The sequence below is a fragment of the Conger conger genome, chromosome 13, assembly GCF_963514075.1.
Source record: "Conger conger chromosome 13, fConCon1.1, whole genome shotgun sequence".
NCBI lineage: Eukaryota > Metazoa > Chordata > Actinopteri > Anguilliformes > Congridae > Conger > Conger conger.
The window spans coordinates 19,015,993-19,039,196 of NC_083772.1; the positions used below are offsets into that span (position 1 = coordinate 19,015,993).

The window sequence follows — 23,204 nt, forward strand, 5'->3', positions numbered from 1 at the left end:
TATTCAGTAATCGCACTCATCTTAAGTGCAAATAGCGCTCTAATCTGAGGAATTCTAAGGACCCTGTAATTGTTTACAGTGCCTTCTTCGGGAATTGGCTGTGAGCGAAAGTCATTTACAATTAATTACGCACATTAGAATAATAAGTAATTACTTAAACCTATAGACATTGCTCTGCATATTTATCCATTCCCTTATTCAATTAGGAAGCAGGGGGACGTGTCTGATTCTCTGCCCCCTCAGGCCCGTTCTCTCTCCCCCTGCTGGTAAATTTGGGGTGGGCGTGTAATCGGACGCTGTTCCCGCCCGGGTGTTTTTACTTACAAACGAGCCGCTTATTACTGTCCCTCGTTACGCCGTGTCAGCCTCCCCCCGGAGCCGTGGGATTGGGTCTCATTCTCCTCCTGCCAATCAGCGTGAGTGACTCACCGCACGCGCTCAGAAGCAGGCCGGCCACCGGCTCTGTGTGCGCGGAGAGAATCGCCAGCGTCTTCATCACCCCTCATCCTCCCCCCCATTACCTCCCTCCCCCCACCCCTCACCTCACCCCCAGTCATCCTCATCCTCCCCCCCATTACCTCCCTCCCCCCACCCCTCACCTCACCCCCAGTCATCCTCATCCTCCCCCCCATTACCTCCCTCCCCCCACCCCTCACCTCACCCCCAGTCATCCTCATCCTCCCCCCCATTACCTCCCTCCCCCCACCCCTCACCTCACCCCCAGTCATCCTCATCCTCCCCCCCATTACCTCCCTCCCCCCACCCCTCACCCCCAGTCATCCTCATCCTCCCGCCCCCCCGATACCACCCCCCCCTCCCGATTCCTCACCTCACCCCCATTCATCCTCAACCTCCCGCCCCCCTGATACCACCCCCCTCCCGATTCTTCACCTCACCCCCATTCATCCTCAACCTCCCGCCCCCCTGATACCACCCCCCTCCCGATTCTTCACCTCACCCCCATTCATCCTCATCCTCCCGCCCCCCCGATACCACCCCCCTCCCGATTCTTCACCCCACCCCTCTGATACCCCCCCCGATTCTTCACCTCATTCTTCACCCCCATTCATCCTCATTGCCAGCTCTTCCTCCACTTCTCTAACCCAAAGGGAGATTTTTGATGTTAGAAAAACGCTGTGACCAATGATAGCTACACCCCCATTACCACCCCCCCCCCCTCCCGATTCATCACCTCAGCCCCCATTCATCCTCAGGACCGGAGGAGACGGGCTGAATGAGAGCAGTGAGCTTTCATTAAACACAATCCAATTTGAACGACGGCCGCTGCCATCGACACAATTTATTCCCCCGTTTTTTATTTATTCAAGGGTTTTATAGCCCGGGCTGTGGCCTGCTGCTGCTATAACAAATATACAGAGAGAACAGATTCATATGATCGAATGTGTTTACGTTTACTGTGTCATCCCCTGTCCACTGTCCCACCTGTTCCTCACTGAGGATGAGGCAGGCGATTGATTCTATGAGCTGAAATTAATTTAATCTGTCAAACAGTTTATGTTTTACACATTATGATGTTCTTATCCCGCACGTGTGCACGGAAGCCATGTTTGTCTGAAGGGGGTGTTAGCCTAGCCTAGCTAGTGTTACTCGAGGGGCGGATGATGGTCGCTGTTGTGTGATCAGATGCAGGCAATCTAGGTCTTCTGAAACTCTCTCATTCCAAGCACACATACACACACACGCACTCAGTCACTCACACACAGTCACACACAGACACACACACATACACACACAGTCACTCACAGTCACACCGTTACACACACACACACACACACACACACACACACATATGCTCACACAGTCACACACATTCACATACACATACACACACACACACAATTGCTTTCACTTTGCATAAAAGGGTCAGCTAAATAACACATTATTATTATTTGATACCTGAGCAGACCATTGGTAAGTCCAAGTGCTGGAACAGTGCCTTAGCACGATGAGCCTTTACACATATGTCATTGGCGGGAACTGCATGTACTACCACCCCCCACCCCTACTGCATGTACTACCACCCCCCAAACCGCATCAGCTACAGCAAACACACACTCCTTACTGTGTGAGCGTGGGATGTGTGAGTCTCACTGAAATTACTGAGGAAAATACACCAAGTGGGCGGATGGAAAGGACTGAACGTTTCTTTAATTTACGGCACTGACATTCAGGGTTGACACTGTTTCTGTAATGATCGCCAATGCTGCGCTGAAAGAGTTCCTCCAGAGGAGGAATCGGCCTTCCCACGAGGCAAACTTTCAAGTTCAGAGAGAAGACGTGAAAAAGGCAACCGCTCGGCACCGCCAAATCGGTAATTGATGCCAAATTGGCAGTTTGCTGTTCTGTGATTATGTGAACCGTGGCCTGTTATGTTAACTTTTTATTTATTTTTGTATTTCTAATGGAAGGAGAAGGTTGAGCTCCTGAAGTGTGTGCGGGGTGGTCATGACGTGGGAGTTTTAGGGCCGTAGTAGGGCCCTCGGGCGACAGGCTACGCTTTGATGCATTTCACAAAACTATTTTACATTAAATGTTTACCGGATGCCTTTTGTAACACTGCCAGTACTATTCAGGTAGCGTGCTGCTGAGGCGGTCGCGGGGAAATCAAAGAACGCATTCAAGTTTGTGTTTATCGCACCTCTCCATATTTTGCGAGGCTAGGCTAAGTGCATGCAACAGGGGCATTTTCTCAGCGTGTCAACCCCAGCCAAAAAACAGCAGTCTCCGCGGCAACGGGGGCAGAAGCTTATGTAAGGGTGTGGGATATAACAAGTTTGGATAGAACTACGATGCATTCACCGGGTTGTGTCAAAGTTCTTATCACCTCTAAACTGCAGTTTTCTGGCTACGCTGTACATGGATTAGGGGCGTGTGTCACAAAGCAGGATTACTGAGTTAGCTGAATATGTTCACAGCGTAAAACTTGGAATCCTTCATTGACTGAGGTAAATACAGCAGTCCCCGGGTCTCCATACAGCTGTATCCTAAGTCGACGCAGTGTGCGCTATTGTTGCACTTTAACTAGGTGATTGATTGAACGTGTTGTTTTTCAAATACCCAAGTTGTGTTAGACAGGGCCGGGCCAGACAGACACGAGAGTGGCCCAGAGCAGCCCTGTGCTGGGTGTCAAGTGGCATTCAGAGCAAATTGATCGTTGCCATAACCTCATCAATCCTGAGCCAGATTAAATAAGGCCGGCTCCGTTCCCTGGCTGCTGGCGAGCCGAGCGGATGACTGACATTAATTGTGGTTCTCCTCTCCCTGCCACCCCAGGGCGAGTGGGTGTTCAGGCTGGCTCTTAGTCATGTTTCGCTGGGCTCTCTGATCTATCCGCCGGGGAAGACTTGCGCTTTGTTTATAATTCGCTTCATTTGAAAACGGTAGGGTTTAATTAAACAAACATACCACGCAGGGCCACGACAGTGTGGCGTTAGCGCTGAGGGCAGAACGAATAGATGTTTCTCTTTTAATGGTCACGATCTTGCCTCACCCCACGTCTGTTGCCTTTTTCCAAGGTTCTAAATGCATTTCCTGAGTACACACGGCCATCTTGTCTTCGTGTCGCACCTTCGGGGCAGCTGATGTCTCTACAGATGTGGTGTGTGAGGCACTGAGGCGCTAGTACAAGCGTAGCGATGCTCAGCGCTAAGTGAGACTGCCTCGGGGCAGCTGATGTATCCACAGATGTGGTGTGTAAGGGACTGAGGTGCTAGCACAAGCGTAGCGATGCTCACCGCTAAGGGAGACTGCTACAGGTGCTGATGTCATAGCCATAGCTTATGTATCCACAGATGTGGTGTGTAAGGGACTGAGGTGCTAGCACAAGCGTAGCGATGCTCACCTCTTAGTGAGACTGCTACAGGTGCTAATGTCATAGCCATAGCTGATGTATCTCCAGATGTGGTGTGTAAGGGACTGAGGTGCTAGCACAAGCGTAGCGATGCTCACCGCTAAGGGAGGCTGCTACAGGTGCTGATGTCATAGCCATAGCTGCTTGCTGCATGTGTAATGGGAGGGGTGTGTCTTTCTGCAGGGCAGAACACAGGCCCTTAATGCTGCTGAGAATCCACTTCTTTATTTACATTCAGTGCAGTTTAATGCATAGAGACACAGGGAATGTAGAGAGAGGGGGGGAGAGAGAGACTGGGAAAGTTGGGGAAAGAGAAGAGAGGGAGAGAGAAATGAGATGGACTAAAAGTGAAAATGGAGACTGATGAAGAGAATCAGAGAGAGAAAGAGACTGAGAAAGAGAGGAAAGGAAGAATGAGGGAGAGAGAGAATGGAGTAAGGGAGCAGAAAGGAAGAGAATGAGACTGACGGAGAGGAACAGAGAGAGGGGAAGGGAAGAGATTTGGGAAGAGACTTGGAGAGAGAAAAAAGAGATGGAATATGAAAGCAAAAAAGACAAGCGACTCAGGAAGAGAAACAGAGAGAGACGAAGGAAGGGAGAGGGGGTGAGAGAAACAATATATTCAGAGCCACTCTGTTTCACTTGATAAGGGTAGAGAGCTGAATCAAAAGTGAAAATGGCAAACCAGCATCTTTGCCAAAAAGGTCATCTTTAATGTCAGTTATATATGAGAAAGAGGTCAAGAAATGTCTTCAAAACTGTAGATCGATAATTCACACATTTTTTCTCAACTTGTTGCAACTTTATTACAGAGGAAAAAGCCAGCTGCCTCCATAAATGTCCTAGAGCACTAGAGCAGAGCTGCACAATCCTGTTCCTGGAGATCTACTTGTACTGTAGGTTTTCACTCCAACCCTAAGAAAGCACAACTCATTCAACTGCTAGAGCACGGCTGCCCAATCCTGTTCCTGGAGATCTACCATATTGTAGGCTTTCACTTAAACCCTAATTTGTTGGTGTTGCTGGTGACATGAATAAATAGAATATTTAGTCTAGTGGTTAAGGTACATGACTGGGACCCGCAGGGTTAGTAGATCAAGCCCCAGTGTAGCCACGATAAGATCTGCACAGCTGTTGGGCCCTTGAGCAAGACCCTTAACCCCACATTGCTCCAGGGGGATTATCTCCTGCTTAATCAACTGCAAGTCGTTTTGGATAAAAACATCAGAAAAATAACTCATGTAATGTAATGTAATGTATACTTGGAGACGGTGTAGAAGTGTTATCTGGTGTTGTGGAGAGCACTGAATTCTGCAGTATGAGCTGTGTGAATCTCCAGCACATTCACATTGAGGATGAACAGTCTGGTAGAAAGCAGCACACCGGTGCCCTTGGTGACTGGCAGACTAGTGATGTCACGGTGAGAGGGGGATTTGCAAATAGCAATTTAATCTCCCCTGCATGACTGATGTGTGAGTGATGGGCTGGGATCCTCCTGGTGTCACATCTCCATCTTCAGGAAATCAGCCAGTGATAGCGGTCACACTCAGGGCAAACTGCTGATAGCATCTGCACAGGAAGAGGTGTGCCAACATTAACCACTAAACACACACCCTCTTATACACACTCTCTCTTACACTCACAGGCAATCACACACTCAAACACAATCACACACACACACTCACTCACACTCAATCAGGCATATACATATACAATCACACACACACACACTCACACTCAATCACGCACACACATACACAAACACACACACTCACACTCAATCACGCACACACATACACAAACACACACACTCACACTCAATCACGCACACACATACACTCACTCTCTTACACACAAACTCTCTCTGACCCAAATTCACATACAAACACTCATTCTCACACACATATACAAACACACACACACATACATTCATACATATATACACACACTCATACACAATCCCACAAACTCACTATTTCACACACACGCATACACACACCCTCTCTCTAACATACATAATCCCACAGACTCTTACACACATATACAAACACAGACACACACACACACACACACGCACGCACACACTCCCACACATTCATATGTATATATATATATATATATATATATATACATACTCATACGCAATCTCACAAATGCACTATTTCGCACACACACACACCCTCATTCACACACACACATACGCACACACACACACACACTCTATCTAACATACATAATCCCTCACACTCTTACACACACACACACACACACACACACTCTATCTAACATACATAATCCCACACACTCTTACACACATATACAAACACACACACACACACACACACTATCCTCACACACGCACACACACACACTGTCCTCACACACGCTCACTGAATAGCGCGGAATTGCAGCGGCACCTCGCTCCGAGACGAACGTCGGTACAGAAAGGCTCATCCGTGTCAGCTTTAGCGCACAATCCCCTTCCCGCTAAAGGAATTGTGTAATTGCGGGAGCTAATCCGCATTCCATGCTGTGTCACACAGTTGGACGTCTTTCTCTTTTACCATCTGATGCAGGAGAAATTCCTAATCCGGATTCCCGTGGGCCAGGTTTCACAAAGGCACGGGCGACGGAGCGAAGGCCTTTCTGTGGCACTGGCAGAGTGACATTAAGACCTCTCTGAGCTTATCGCAGGGATGCAGACGCACAATGAGACCGTCCACATAGGGCTCTTTCCAAGGATATACTGTGTCATTCCGGGAAGAGATTGTGGCACGTGATAGCTCCGGAAGCCTTTCCGCGGAATGTGTGTATGGAGCGGGGAGCGATGCAGGCCCTGTGTGTGTGTGTGTGTGAGTGTGTGTGAGAGAGTGTGAGTGTGAGAGAGTGTGTGTGTGTGTTTCTGTGAGTGTGTGTGTGTGTGTGTGTGTTTCTGTGTTTCTGTGTGTGTGTGTGTGTGTGTGTGTGAGAGAGTGTGTGTGTGTATGTATGTGTGTGTGTGTGTGAGTGTGTATGTGTGTGTGAGTTGTGTGAGTGTGTGTGTGTGTGTGTGAGTGTGTATGTGTGTGTGTGAGTGTGTGTTTCTGTGAGTGTGTGAGTGTGTGTTTCTGTGACTGTGAGTGTGTGTTTCTGTGACTGTGTGTGTGTGTGTGTGTGTGTGTGTGTGTGAGTTTGTATGTGTGTGTGTGTGTGTGTGTGAGTGTATGTGTGTGTGTGTGTGTGTGTGTGAGTGTGTATGTGTGTGTGTGAGTGTGTATGTGTGTGTGTGAGTGTGTGTGTGTCTCACCATGCTCACCTCCTCTCTCCTCCACAGCCCTGTCCCCACCATCACCTGGAGGAAACTCAACGGGAACATCCCGAAAAAAGCCCGGCTGCGTAAGTCCCAGGCCGTCCTGGAGATTCCCAACATCCAGCTGGAAGATTCCGGGAGCTACGAGTGCAAAGCGGAGAATCCCAGAGGCGGGAACGCTTTCCGGGGACAGCTGCAGGTCTACAGTGAGTTTGGGAATGTGGGGGTTTCTGTTTCATAAGTGAAGGGTTTAATCACTGTTTTCCACATCTTTGACTCAGGATTTAATTAAAGTGTTACGTTTATTTATTACTTTTTTTATTTCGGTTTTTTTTCTTAGCAAACAGCGAGGTTCGATCAAGGTTTGGCGAGTTCGATCATTCAAAAAGTAATGAAAGAGAAGGTGTTTTATTGAAAAGCAATGCTGCCCTTTATTTGAAAATCTAAGTTAAGGAATAATGTTGTTAGACCATGGACCAAGTTTCAAAGTTGCGTCAATCCAATTTTACCTGGCCTTTGTGCCACTTATCTATCTTACAAACATGTTTCTTGCTCAATGCTTGTGTCAGGCAGTTTGCCTGTAAAATAATATTGAATATTAAAGTCATTTACAATAAAGTAACCAAACGTTTGGAGCAAATTTCTGCATTTGAGTGTATTTGCTCCAACCACGTACAACCCCACCTGATGTCACTAATATCCTCACTTCCTGGACCAAGCAGGTAAAATAATAAGTGAAATCAAGTGGGAAAGTGCACGGTTGGAGCAAATACCTGCAGAGCCGGTGGCCCTGAGGACCTGGAGTTGAGTAAGGTCTGTATATATACAGCAGTGGGCTGACTCTATGCGGGTGTGGGCTAGGTGAGCCCTCGTTAGGAGCTCTTCAGGGGATCTACACTGCTGCTGGAGGGGCGGGGTGGTGGATGAAGGGCAGAGATTTCGTGCCCCTGTGCGTTGACGGGGGCACTTTGCGGTGAAAGAGACGTTTAATCCTGGCATCTCCTGGGCTCCGGGCCCGGCCCTCCGTTCCCGTAGCGACAGACACATCAATCCCGCCCTCGCCCATCCCAGCGCCCTCACAGCGACGCCTCCTCTGTGCCGCGGGCTCGCTGCGTGACTGAGTGATCACTGTCAGAGGACGTCCTGTTTCTCCAGAGACGGGTCCCACACGCACACTCACATACACACACACCCCGCACACACACACACACCCCGCACACAAACACCCCACACACACACTCACATACACACACACACACCCCGCACACAAACACCCTGCACACACACTCACATACACACACACACACCCCTCACACAAACACCCCGCACACACACTCACATACACACACACACACCCCGCACACAAACACCCCACACACACACACTCACATACACACACACACACCCCTCACACACACCCCGCACGCACACTCACATACACACACACCCCGCACACAAACACCCCACACACACACTCACATACACACACACACACACACACACCCCACGCACAAACACCCCATACACACACACTCACATACACACACACTCGCACGCACACACACACACCCCGCACACAAAGACCCCACACACACACTCACATACACACACACTCGCACACACACACACAAACACCCCACACACACACACTCACATACACACACACACGCACACACACACACAAACACCCCACACACACACACTCACATACACACACACTCACACGCACACACACACACCCCGCACACAAAGACCCCACACACACACTCACATACACACACACACCCCGCACACAAACACCCCACACACACACACTCACATTGACACACACACACACACACACACCCCGCACACAAACACCCCACACACACACTCACATACACACACACTCGCACACACACACACACACACACACACACTCACATACACACACACACGCACACACACACCCCACACACACACACACTCGCATACACACACACACGCTACACTGCACAAACACCCCACACACACACACACTCACATACACACACATGCACTACACTACACAAACACTACACACACACACACACACACACAACCTGCGCCCACACACACACAAACACACACGCCACACACACATACCCTGCATAAGCACACATATCACACACACACACACACCCACACACACCGTGTCCCCTCTGAAGAGCATTCAGTGCCTGTCCCGTTCCCCCTCTCAGATTTAAAGCAGCAGAGTTGGTGGCACTGTGTCCCGTGGGGGGAGGGGGCGTATTTTAACTGTGCGCCGGGCCCCCCCGCGGGGTGTTTTATGACCACAGAGCGGGACGTAACTCTTCCTCCCATAAGACCCACTGTTCCTCTATCCTCGACTAAACCCAGCACAGCGCAATGAATTATACAAAACGCAAAACTCGCCATGCCTTAGGGCTCCGTTCCCCTGCTGAACTGACCTAACTGTCTGCATTCTTTTATTTATTTCATTTTCCTAATCCACTGCAACTCCTAACCAAGCCATATAATCTTATATAAATAAAATCAATTGTATGAATAGAGAATAGCATCGGACAATAACAAACATATTCAGTGCTTCCTGTTTTCCTGATAATCAATTGATTTGAAAAGGATTGAATAGTTCAATAAATGTATGAATAATAAAATAAACATTTTTATAGATTTAATGCATTCATACATATACATTCCCCCCACGCATTCCCCAGGGAAGAGTACAGAGTCACAGTCTCTGCAAGTTGTGTGTTTTTATTTCAATTAATTGTTGGCCTTGGAATGTAAACTTTAATAATAAATGTAAACATGCTGAACAATCTCCTTCCCTAAACTTGCCAACGAATCCCCTTCCATAAAACCTACTGACCAATCATGTTTGGTCAACCTTCCGACCTATCCCCTTCAGTAAATGTACCAACCAATCCCCTTACCTTTAAGGCCCTTTAAGTTTGTCTCCTGGCACCTCCTCCTGTTTCCCACATATATCCTTGTCCCTTACGAGAGACTATAGGGCTCATTCCTATCCCTTATTTTTCTCCACTTTCCTTTCCTTGCTTCTGACTCGAAAATTGATCAAGGTCCGCCATCTTAAAGGACGTTCCAACCCCTTAAATATCCCTTAAAAGCAGTCCCAATCTAAGAGTAAGGGAACGTGAGGACCTTTCCTTTGAGTAAGGGAACATGAGGAACTTTCCTTTGAGTAAGGGAACATGAGGAACTTTCCTTTGAGTAAGGGAACATGAGGAACTTTCCTTTGAGTAAGGGAACATGAGGAACTTTCCTTTGAGTAAGGGAACATGAGGAACTTTCCTTTGAGTAAGGGAACATGAGGAACCTTCTTTTGAGCATGGGAACATGTGGAACTTTCCTTTGAGTAAGGTGTAGGGGAATTCGCACGGGACTCCAAATTATGTAGGGTCCTCGCACGGGCCGCCAAATAACGCAGGGATTTTACTCTCTACGAAACCGGGGCGCCAGTTAAACGTTGTGTAGCAGTATAACTGCAAAAAGTAATCAGTCTCATAAAATTACTATTATCAGGAATATCTAACCACAAATTTAGTATTTTAATTAATAATTAAAATAACCAATACTAATGATTAAACATACCGATAACCTGAAGGTTGGAAGTTCTTCGAAAGACTGCTTTAACTCGGCTCTCATGTCTATGCGATTCCAAAACGGACACCGGGGTTTAATAAAATATATTTATTAAACAAACATACAAACACATAACAGATAAACTAACGGGAAGTTAGTAAGGAAATTTAGTTTGGTATGTGTGTGTGCGTGTGTGTGGCGCGCGCAAGCGCGCGTGTCGCTAGAGTTCTGGGTGTGGTAATGAGTTAGAGTTAGCTGTGAGAAGGGACTACTTGCGTAGTTTTACTCTATATATGCGCAAAAGACGGCGAATCAATTCACGTACATATATATGTAGCTAACCAAACACATTACAATGGTTGGATGGTAAATATTGAAACACAGATTCACAAAAACAGTTAAGACTAAACTAAACACTGGCTATGCCTGAATGTTTGTTTTCTTACTGAGTCCATACGCATTGCTGGATCCAAAAGACATGCTGTCCTTGTAGAAGCGGCGATGGTGCTGTGAATGGTGTCCGGGAGAGATGCGCAGGCTGGGGTGTTCCCGTCTTAGCAGCGCGTTGTCGTCTGATCCGCTGGTCCTTTTCCAGGTGTAAAAGTTCGTTGCTGTTTCGTTGTTGGGCTTTATTGGGGTAAACTGATGTAGCGTTCCGCGTACAACAATTTCCACTCACTATAGGCCACGTAGTTACCGCGAGGTAACTGGGTGCGTCCGTAGGCCTGGTAGTGCGCTGTGCAGCCTTCAGCCTCTGTCCGAGTCTCGGAGCAGATGAGCTGAAGCGACTGGCCAAAAAGGGTGCGTCGAAGAGAAGAAGCAGAAGAAGAAGCAGAAGAGCCAGAAGAGAAATCCCAAGAACGTGTCTTGCTCTTATACGGGACCGTTTATTGCTCCCGCCATTACGGGATTGGCTGAACCAAGTTAGACGTCATTCGTGGTGGACGTCGCAGAATTTTCCTGTGGGAATGTGGAAGTTGTAGTCCCTACATCCCCCCTGTGGTCTCAGGATGCGGCTGAAGCCAGTGTTCCTCGAGAGCACAAAAGTCAGTTCACAGTCCACAGGTCAAGTACATTGGGTCGGTAACACAGTTCACAATTGACTGACAAACATCCAGGCATTTATCAACAATTAACTAAACTGGTCTAAAACACATGATACAAACAATGTGAAACACTAAGGTCGAACAGTGAATACATTGTCACAAAACATGAGAAACCTTGGTGAAAGGGTTAGTCGTTTTGTTAGTTCAGGTGTTTTGTTAGTTATTGGATGGTGTCCAGCCAACCTTATGGCTGTGTAATCAGGAAGGAAATGGAGAGGTGGTCTCATTTCTAAATGATGTGGTAAGCTCACAAGTGGTTTTGTCTTGCTTGGGGAAGAGGTGGAGTAAGGCACACTGGGGTGTGGCAATATACTTGTAAAGATTACACTGTAGCTTCTACATGCAATACTTTACGATGGTGCAGTAGGTGTAGAATGACGCAATGAACGTTTACGAGTTATAACAGGTGTCGGATTTAACTCTACAGTACCTACTTACGATCTGCGTTTGCTGCTGCTACATGCAAATCTAAGTGGCTGCTATAAACTACCAGTTTATTTTGCCACCCCCCTTTGGTAGGAAAGGTGTGCAAAAGAAAGTGGTCAAAGCATCAGCTGGGAGTCTGCCTGTGAGGAGACCACGGCTATAGATCAGTCTTATTCAACGTCTTTTGATGGAGGTTGAACAAGACCAGATAGCTCTTTGGAGTGGTTACTCAAGGCATACACACTACTGAACAAAGGTTAGAGGCTTTAGTTGTCCTCAGAGGAACTGAAGAAGCTCTCTACAGACAAGGTATCTTCCCTATCAGAGTCATGCTGGTGACTCTGAGGCTTGGGCCTACCGGGTCGGTCTTCTCTCCAATTCCGGCTGGAATCAGAGTGTGAGAAGCGACCACGGTGGCTCTTAACCGGGAACTTACTCACATGCCGTTGTTTTGAGCCATTAGATTTTAATGGGGCAACTTGGGAAGTGCCGGCGGGCTTGGTTGGAACAACGTGCTTAGCTGTTTCCAATACCTCGTTCCTGGGCACAATCCTTAAAGTGTCCCAGACCATTTGGGCTTCATTTCTTAATTCAAGGGCTGAGTGTTGGCCCCTTGAAAACAGTGAAACATGAGTTCGGACACAGGGGTGCAGGTTGTGCACAAAAAGGGATTTGAAGGCTTGATCTTCATCAAAGCCTGGTCCGTTTCTGCCCTGGAAAAATGCATGTTTAAGTCGTTGGTAAAAGTCTTTTGGTCGTTCTGTACGGCTATGTTTAACCTCCACAGATTTGATCATGGCTGTGGCCTGATCAAACCGTGGCAGGTACTCAGCTACCAACGCTTCACAAACCTTGGGATAGCTGGAACGAACCTGTGGTGGAAGTTGTTCCATAAATGTATGGATCTCTCTGGTAGAGGTTTTCCATACAAGTCGTACCTTTTCTCGATCGGTTGCCCTGGGCAGATCCGAGAGACAGTAGTCAACTTCTCTCAAGTAACTCTGAATGTTAAATTCGGAGTCCTTGGGGTCAAATGTGTGGACATACCTCGCCATGGCCTCTAGCTCCTCAAAGCGAAGACCATGTGAAGTTGCACTAGTTTGCCTGTTTGGAGAAGGAGAGACTGAAATCACATTTGAATGTGAATGCGTTTCATGCGGAGCTCGACGTCCTCGGTTTGGTTTAGGGGGCGGAGCTACAAAACAGTCATTCTCACAATGGTTGGCAGAAGATGAATTGTCGCTGTCAGTGTACTGTACAGAGCTGTCACCTATCCTCTCAGTTATAAAGGGAAAGCTAGCGGGATTAGCGTTGCTTTTTGTGTGCCCAATTAATAACGTTAGATCTCCTCTACCGTGTCCACGGGAGGGTTCCCTGACCTCCTCATGAGAGGGGTGGGCATGGAAGGTGCAGTCCTGTACTTGCCTGACTGTTTCTCCCTTGCGGAGATGGACCACCATTGGGATGGAGTCCCCCCTTTCCCTCTCCAGGGAAGAGGTGGGCAAACCATTGCATGGGTGGTCAACAGCACTGCAATCTGAGGAGACTGACGAGTGTCCATCAGAGCAAGTTGTGGAACCGGGATCTGACAAACCCGAATCAATTTGTGACCCCCCTTCCCCTGCCTTGTGGTGTAAGGAGGAAGCAGGAGAAGCTGGAGTTGGGCAAGCCTGAGAAAGCAGGCTTACAGAAGAGAGTGGATGCAGTAGCTTGTGGCATCTACTCTTCAACTGAAATAATTCCTCTCTGTAGGAACAAAGATCTGATTCGGCTGAATGCAGATCACGCAAGTATTGTACTGCTTTCTTGCCAACAGTTTGAAGCTCAAGTAAAACACTGGTGTGTTGTCCTCTGAGGTATGCCATCTCTGAGTCTAAGTTTTTGTTGCTCTGAAGAGCAAGACTAATCTGTCTGGCAAAATTCAAGACCAGACAACTTAGAATTGGGTCTTTTGAATGGTTGGGGGAGTGACCTTTCTCGTTGATTAATGAGAACATTTCTTTCCTACAATCAGTGAGGTTCATCTGATTCAGGAAAGCTATGTAGCCAGGTGCTAAACCTTGGGCTAAAAAGGAAAGGTACTCATCAATAGATATGGGTTCCATATCTCAAGCCAAATAAAGCTAAAAGCTAAAATCAGTAACTTAAGAGGGTACTCTTGAAGTTAACAATTTGACAAGGGCCTTGAGCTCCTAACAGTTGGCAATGAATTGTTTCCCAATATCACAATCCAACATACAAGTTGTGATGAAGGATAAAGAATTTAAAACGCTCTTTGAATATTCTCTATAACTATAGTACAAGGTAGCTATAGCATCACACAGGGACTCGAGTTGCACTAGCGGTACTGCAATGCAACAACAGCAAAATGAACAAACATATGGCGGATATTCAGACCGTAAAATAGGAACTGTGATGCTGATCACATTAATCCTAAATACCAGAATGTGATTGGTTGAAATTACAATTAAATTTGGATTTAAATGTAAAATTCAATTAATTATTAAAATTACTTTGACCAAGTAATTATAATTAATAATACAGTGCGGCTAATAATACTATTATTGATAATACGTATTATACCGGAAGGTAAATGCCAATCAACAAACTACCGTGTAAGATTACGAATGTAATGCCACAATGTTACACGAGGGGGCAGTATATTGAGAAAGCGGCTCATGCAGGCTTTCAAAAATGGTACAAGGGTGACATCTAGCGGTATTTTCAAAAGATTGCACTGGTGGCAATTTAGCTGAGAAAGAATGCCGAGAATTCGTTCTGGAGGCACGTGACATGAGCCAAAGCTCGTCTTTCTCACGCAGAGCTCCAAATTAGGATGGGGAATTCGTTATGAAGTCACAAGACATGAAATTTGAGCCAAAGCTAGTCTTCCTCACACGGGGCGCCAAAATATGTAGGGGAATTCGCACGGGACTCCAAATTATGTAGGGTCCTCGCACGGGCCGCCAAATAACGCAGGGATTTTACTCTCTACGAAACCGGGGCGCCAGTTAAACGTTGTGTAGCAGTATAACTGCAAAAAGTAATCAGTCTCATAAAATTACTATTATCAGGAATATCTAACCACAAATTTAGTATTTTAATTAATAATTAAAATAACCAATACTAATGATTAAACATACCGATAACCTGAAGGTTGGAAGTTCTTCGAAAGACTGCTTTAACTCGGCTCTCATGTCTATGCGATTCCAAAACGGACACCGGGGTTTAATAAAATATATTTATTAAACAAACATACAAACACATAACAGATAAACTAACGGGAAGTTAGTAAGGAAATTTAGTTTGGTATGTGTGTGTGCGTGTGTGTGGCGCGCGCAAGCGCGCGTGTCGCTAGAGTTCTGGGTGTGGTAATGAGTTAGAGTTAGCTGTGAGAAGGGACTACTTGCGTAGTTTTACTCTATATATGCGCAAAAGACGGCGAATCAATTCACGTACATATATATGTAGCTAACCAAACACATTACAATGGTTGGATGGTAAATATTGAAACACAGATTCACAAAAACAGTTAAGACTAAACTAAACACTGGCTATGCCTGAATGTTTGTTTTCTTACTGAGTCCATACGCATTGCTGGATCCAAAAGACATGCTGTCCTTGTAGAAGCGGCGATGGTGCTGTGAATGGTGTCCGGGAGAGATGCGCAGGCTGGGGTGTTCCCGTCTTAGCAGCGCGTTGTCGTCTGATCCGCTGGTCCTTTTCCAGGTGTAAAAGTTCGTTGCTGTTTCGTTGTTGGGCTTTATTGGGGTAAACTGATGTAGCGTTCCGCGTACAACAATTTCCACTCACTATAGGCCACGTAGTTACCGCGAGGTAACTGGGTGCGTCCGTAGGCCTGGTAGTGCGCTGTGCAGCCTTCAGCCTCTGTCCGAGTCTCGGAGCAGATGAGCTGAAGCGACTGGCCAAAAAGGGTGCGTCGAAGAGAAGAAGCAGAAGAAGAAGCAGAAGAGCCAGAAGAGAAATCCCAAGAACGTGTCTTGCTCTTATACGGGACCGTTTATTGCTCCCGCCATTACGGGATTGGCTGAACCAAGTTAGACGTCATTCGTGGTGGACGTCGCAGAATTTTCCTGTGGGAATGTGGAAGTTGTAGTCCCTACAAAGGGAACACACATTCTTCACATTCGTCTTCATTTCTTTTTCTCAACATTTTTCCAGCCTCTCCTGATGGGCGGAGCGAGAAGTAGATAACATTGTAAGAAAAAGAAGAGATGAGAACGAGCACAGTTAGGGAACATTCAATTTGAGTACATGTTGGTCCTGCTGTACATGTTGGTCCTGCTGGGCTCAGAGGCTCTGACAGGGTTGATTCTACACTAATGCTGTATGTATGTTAACTCCTTGATGTTTTTAACACAGATTTTCTTGACCTTTTTAGAAGATGTGAGACGGGTGCGTGGGGGTTGGACCCAAAATGCACGACTCAGAAACAATAGTAAAATAAAGTCCCGTTAGGGCTTTATTCGGGACGAGTCCCAGGAGCGTAGTCAATACAAGCAAAGTCCATACACGAAGATCCAGCCAAACAAATACAAAACAAACAAAAAGCACGGTGCCGAGGGAAGAGGCAATCTCGTAGTCGGTAGGCGTGCAGGAAGGTCCGGTAGCAGGAGAGCAGTCAGCGGGGCAGATGAACAGGCGGACGGCAGGCAGAGGCGTAGTCGTGGGCGAAGCGGGAGTCGAAACCATGAAACAATCAGCGGGGCAAAAGTACAAAAACGGTAGGCTGGGACGTAGTCGAGAAACAAAACGAAGGTCACAAAACAGAAATCAATAGTCGATGGTCAGTAAACAGGCGTGGATCGTAACGTGTAATCAAACTGTAAGTAATGCTCAAGAGTTGCGTGAAAAGACAGAGGCAGACAATTTCGCAGTGAACAGTTGCGCGACTGGGCTATAAATGCAGGTGTAGACAGGTGTAGACAATTAGTAAGAGCGTAGCAAGGAAATGGAAAACAGGTGCGATGGATGACAAGTTTAACAAGGAGATTAGTAATCGTTAGTAATAAACCTATCCTGCCCTAGCATTAGTAAATTAGTAAATGACATGCACGAGAAACATAAGGTAACATGAACACATGATTAGTCTTGTTAGTTTCTACCCAATCCTGATCTAGCGTTAGTAGTTTTAGTAAATAGACAAATAGAACATTAGGGGAGTGAAGGACAGAACGAGAGAGAGAGAGAGAGAAAAGGCGGAACGCAAGGTTTGCGGAAAAACATGTAAAAGTGTATGCATAACAACGACCAGTTAAACGTAACAATAAACATACATCGAAACATAACACAAAGCGAAACTAAGACGATAATCACTCAACATAACCAGGTAAAATAATCGTACGAAAACATAACTAGACATGACAAGAAAATAAATCGTAACAAGAAATAAACTAAACAACATGACAAACCTAGACTAACATGATACATGATAAGACACTACGTGACTAAGACAACATGAATAAACATAAATCAACATAAAACATGGTGAGACAGACCTGAAACGTGACAAGATGCATGCCTTCTTAGCATATATACTGCAACATGTATATTATCTTAGCTTATAAGTACATTTTAATTGATATTTATTTTATGTATAATTACATGCCTTAAATTTGTTTGTGTGACACATGTTTTCAGGCAGTGGTAGTGTTATTTTTATTTTATTTTTTTACAGTTTCCATTTAGTGTTTTATTTATGTCTAATTACATTTCCCCGTTGAGAGGGTTCCAGGCCTAATGTGGGGTCAGAATCACATGCTGTGACAGTTAAAAATAGGGGATTGAGAGTCTGACTTTCCAGTCTCATTTTGATAGATTACAATTACACTGCAATCAGACACAGGGCAAGCAATGGTCGTTAAGAACCAGTAAACATGAACTCGGCGATATAAACAAATCTAAAATAATTACCTTTCTTGAAATCTTGCTCTGAACTGCCATGTTTCCTGCAAGTACATCTTCCCCATGGCAACAGTTTCATTATACCGCTGATCTATAAAGCCAATTTGAAGAGAGAAAAGCCAAACAAAAACAAGCAACAAAAACAAAAAGAATGGAAGATCCTGAAACAACTGGTGGGTTGTGTTAATAAACTCTTCTCCAACGCCCCAGGAGAGGGAGTGGAGTGAATAAAAAAGTAAAACATAAGATCAATATGCCTATGGGGCACATAAGAGTGTGGCTGAATTATTAGCAGCGTGTGTTACATTGTGAGTTTTGTCTCCGGGTAACATGTTCTGTTAGCTGCGGTGAATGATGGTGTCTGTCTTTTATCATGTCTACGCAGTAACATTTGAGTGAGTACAGTTTACTCTGGCAGGGTGCATGTGGACTCGTGTAAACTCTAATTAGGGTCAGATTTACCCCACGGGGGGCACTCCTGACTTCCAGGGCCTGAACAGGCTGCTGGCTGAGAGGAAAGCAGGAGAACCTGCAGAAACTGCAGCTCTCCAGGACCGGAGCCTGAGCTCCCGGAGTGAAATGAATCTGATCCCTGCAGTGATATGGAACAGAATCAGATCTGACTTCTGGAGGGAACAGAATCAGATCCCTGCAGTATTGGGAAACAGAATCGGATCTCTATCCTGGAGGGAACAGAATCAGATCCCTGTGGTGATATGGAACAGAATCAGATCTCTATCTTAGAGGGAACAGAATCAGATCACTTCAGTATTAGGGAACAGAATAAGATCTCTATCCTGGAGGGAACAGAATCAGATCCCTGCAATAATAGAGAACATAATCAGTTCTTTATCCTGGAGGGAACAGAATAAGATCTCTGCAATAATAGAGAACCGAATCAGATCCCTGTACTAGATTGAACAGCTACGGAACATGACTAGGACCCAGAATGTTTGTGGTACAAGCTCCAGCGTAACCAGACTAAGATCACTGCATCTGTTGGGCCCTGAACCCCACATTACCCCAGGGGGGATTTTCCCCTGCTTAGTATAATCAACTGTCCCTTTTGTTACGACTGCTCCTTTTAGTCGTGAACAAGAAAATGAGACAGGCGACAAAAAGTTTACAGGATGACAAGTTCTTTCTTTAAAGTAGACTAGAATGGGGTGTGAGAGATCAGTATAACAGTGGAGTCTTGGATGGTGCAAGGTGCTGAAGGTGCAAAAAACACAAGACGTCAGGTGTGAGATTTGCCCCCCCTTATCCTGGAATTAAACAAGCAATTAAACATGTCCACCAATTACCAACCTGCTGGAAGACAAAGGGTAAATTATAAATTCAGCAGGGGGGTATGACATTTTGTAGTGTAAATGTAAATAAATGTAATGGAATATAAATGTAATGTAATGTTAATGTTAATGTTAATGTTAATGTAATGTAATGTAATGTAGTGTAATGTAATGTAATGTAATGTAATGTTAATGTTAATGTTAATGTAGTGTAATGTAATGTTAATGTAATGTAATGTAGTGTAATGTAATGTTAATGTAATGTAGTGTAATGTAATGTAATGTTAATGTAAATGTAGTGTAATGTTATGTAATGTAATGTTAATGTTAATGTAATGTAGTGTAATGTAGTGTAATGTTAATGTTAATGTAATGTAATGTTAATGTTAATGTTAATGTTAATGTTAATGTAATTTGACACGGCCCTGTTGTGCTCGGTTCCTCAGCCTTTCCTCAGTGGATCAGCAGGATTAATGACACGCAGCTGGACAGTACTGAGGAGCTGCAGTGGGAGTGCAGGGCCACGGGGAAGCCCCGGCCCACCTACCGCTGGCTGCGCAACGGCGCCCCCATCCCCCCGGAGGTACAACTGCACCGCCACACTCCCTGCCACAATATGTTTAGTAGTTCATTCTTAATTCAATTCCTTCATTAGAACCTGCAAATACACTGACACGGCAGAATGTTCTGGAATTAAGAATGTCCTGAACAGCTAAACGGTGACGGACAGAACAAAATAACATAAGACGGCTGAGTAAGAGTGTGTCCTGCCTCAATACCAGAATTAGACCAGCATGAAGACAGCCCTGTCCAGGCCTTAATTGTTGCTGGGAGAGCCCTGTTTATGTCTGTGGGTATGCATGTGGGACATGAACGCACTGGATTACCTATCATATCAACAGTAAAGACATTGTATTTGCACATTTGTAGCTCAGGCAATGTGATCTGTATTTGGGGAAGAAAAATCTAAGAGGTACGGCCAAGACGAACGCTATGGCAACAGACTCTTTGTGCAGTAACTTGGTCGCTAAACGACCCCTCCTGTGGCTAATGAGCTGAGAGGGTTATCACAGAATCACCAGCTCAGTCTGGATGATGTTGCCCTGACAACAGACCACGCAATCCAGGTCTGGGTGACTTCCTGGATCTCAGTCTGAGGCCCAGGGTTTCCTAGAATTGTTGGATGACACCAGTGTGCATTTTATCTGTGTTCCCTGTGCTGTGCATCTTCTCAGCTTGTATAGAGCCAACATCAGTGGGTGCTGCATACTGGCGAATGGTAAATGGACTGCATTTGTGCAGTATATTGCTTTTATCGAAATCGCTTTACAATTAATGCCTTGATTCTGTAATAATTAGTCATGTATAGTATGTATATGTTATATCTGATAATTGCACTTTTAATTAATCGCGTTTTAATTACTTAGCTAGTCTTGGTGTTCTAGCTGTCAACTGTGGTATTGCTACTTGGTCGGTTCTGACTATTCTACAAGTGACCACAATCTATGCGGTCACTCAAGCGCTTGGAAACGTACTTCCCTCTAGGGTTTTCAGTGCACCTGTCCCCGGTTCTTTATTGTCCGTTGCTCTGGATAAGTGCATCTGCTAAATGCCTATAATGTAATGTACGTATAATGTAATGCCACTCAGTCACCCATTCACTCACGCACTCGCACACCAACGGTGACAGGTTGCCACGCAAGGTGCCAATCAGCTCGTTGGGAGAAATTGGGGGTTAGGTTTCTTGCTCAAGGACGCTTCCACACTCCCAGTCTACTCGAACCGGCAACCCTCCGACTGCCAGACAACCGCTCTTACCTCCGGAGCTAATGTCGCCCCCACACACTCCTACTGATTGGTGACTCAGCTTATGAAAGAAAGGCGATAATGGAAGCTGTACTGTAGCGTATGGTACTATTGGCCTTCTCAAACCTGGTTCTGTGCTCATTCTCACTGGAACTGTAGTTCCTGCCTGTGAATTGTAATTGAATATGTTGTGGTCAATTGTTCTTAATTAGACACTTTGAATTTTTATTCAGACTTAATCTAATCATTTAAATAAAATTATTTAAACTGTAGTTAATCATTAATTGCATTAGAAACTTTAATGTGCAATGAGGTTGCATTTTAAATTGATTATAATTATAGAAAGGCACTTGAACTGAGTGAGGTTGTAATTGATGATGAAAACCTGTTTTCCAGCTCTCTGAAACTAGATCATTAGTGAAAATTGAAGAACTCAGAGCAAACCTAGATAAGTGGCAGCAAGCAGAACCTTTATTATCTCTATCTATATAATTATGTAAAAACAAAATATGATGGAAGAACTTAACTAGATGCCTTCATTGAACAAGAAATAGGCTACAAGAAACCCAACAGCCCTCAGATTGAATACGAGAATCACGAAACTTCCATAGAACTAGTGCCTGGAACCTGAGGTTAGTGGGTCAGTCCAGATTTAACCTGATATGAGTTCAAACTGGTGAATAAACACAGCATCAGCATGGTGGTATAACATATTCCATATTCTCCAGCTTGTTTAGGGGATCTTCGGCTTGTTTCTTTCTTTTGTAAGTGACCAGGAGTGTTTGTATTGTTGCAATGTTAAAAAAAGGCATTTTCAAAATATTCTGAATTGTAACATCCATCCATCCATCCATCGTCACCCGCTTATCCGGAGTCGGGTCGCGGGGGCAGTAGGCAAAGCCGGGTATTCCTGGGGGATACCGAGGCGTTCCCTGGCCAGGAGAGATATATAATCTCTCCAGCGGGCTCTGGGTCTCCCTCGGGGTCTCCGCCCAGTTGGACGAGCCCGGAAAACCTCCAAAGGGAGGCGCCCGGGAGGCATCCTGATGAGATGCCCGAACCACCTCAATTGGCTCCTTTCGACGCGAAGGAGCAGCGGCTCTACTCCGAGCTCCCTCCGGATGTCCGAGCTCCTCACCCTATCTCTAAGGCTGAGCCCGGCCACCCTACGGAGGAAGATCATTTCGGCCGCTTGTATACGCGATCTCGTTCTTTCGGTCACTACCCAAAGCTTGTGACCATAGGTGAGGGTTGGGACGTAGATCGACCAGTAAATCGAGAGCTTCGCCTTCCGGCTCAGCTCCTTCTTCACCACAACGGTCCGGTGCAACGCCCGCATTACTGCTGACGCTGCACCGATCCGCCTGTCGATCTCACGCTCCCTTCTACCCTCACTCGTGAACAAGACCCCGAGATACTTGAACTCCTTCACTTGGGGCAAAGACTCGTTCCCAACCCGGAGGGAGCAATCCACCGTTTTCCGGCAGAGAACCATGGCCTCGGACTTGGAGGTGCTGACTCTCATCCCGGCCGCTTCACACTCGGCTGCAAACCGCTCCAGTGCGTGCTGAAGGTCACGGTCTGATGAAGCCAGCAGAACCACATCATCCGCAAAAAGCAGCGATGCGATTCTGAGGTCACCAAACCGGACACTCTCCTCACCTCGGCTGCGCCTTGAGATCCTGTCCATGAATACCACAAACAGGACCGGTGACAAGGGGCAACCTTGGCGGAGTCCAACACCCACCGGAAACGTGCTTGACTTTGTGCCGAGAATGCGGACACAGCTCTCACTTTGGTTATACAGGGACCTGATGGCTCGTAACAACGGCCCCGGTACCCCATACTCCCGCAGTACACCCCACAGGGTTCCCCGGGGGACACGG

At 46.1% G+C, this 23,204-nt stretch overlaps 1 protein-coding gene across 1 annotated transcript in view; it reads left to right on the plus strand.

The window, feature by feature from the left end:
- LOC133107871 (contactin-5-like) overlaps nt 1–23,204 on the plus strand; it is a 242,674-nt gene that overhangs the window by 163,348 nt on the left and 56,122 nt on the right. Inside the window, 2 exon segments of the mRNA XM_061217139.1 lie at nt 7,185–7,366; nt 19,959–20,095. Coding sequence (XP_061073123.1) covers nt 7,185–7,366; nt 19,959–20,095 — 319 coding nt within the window.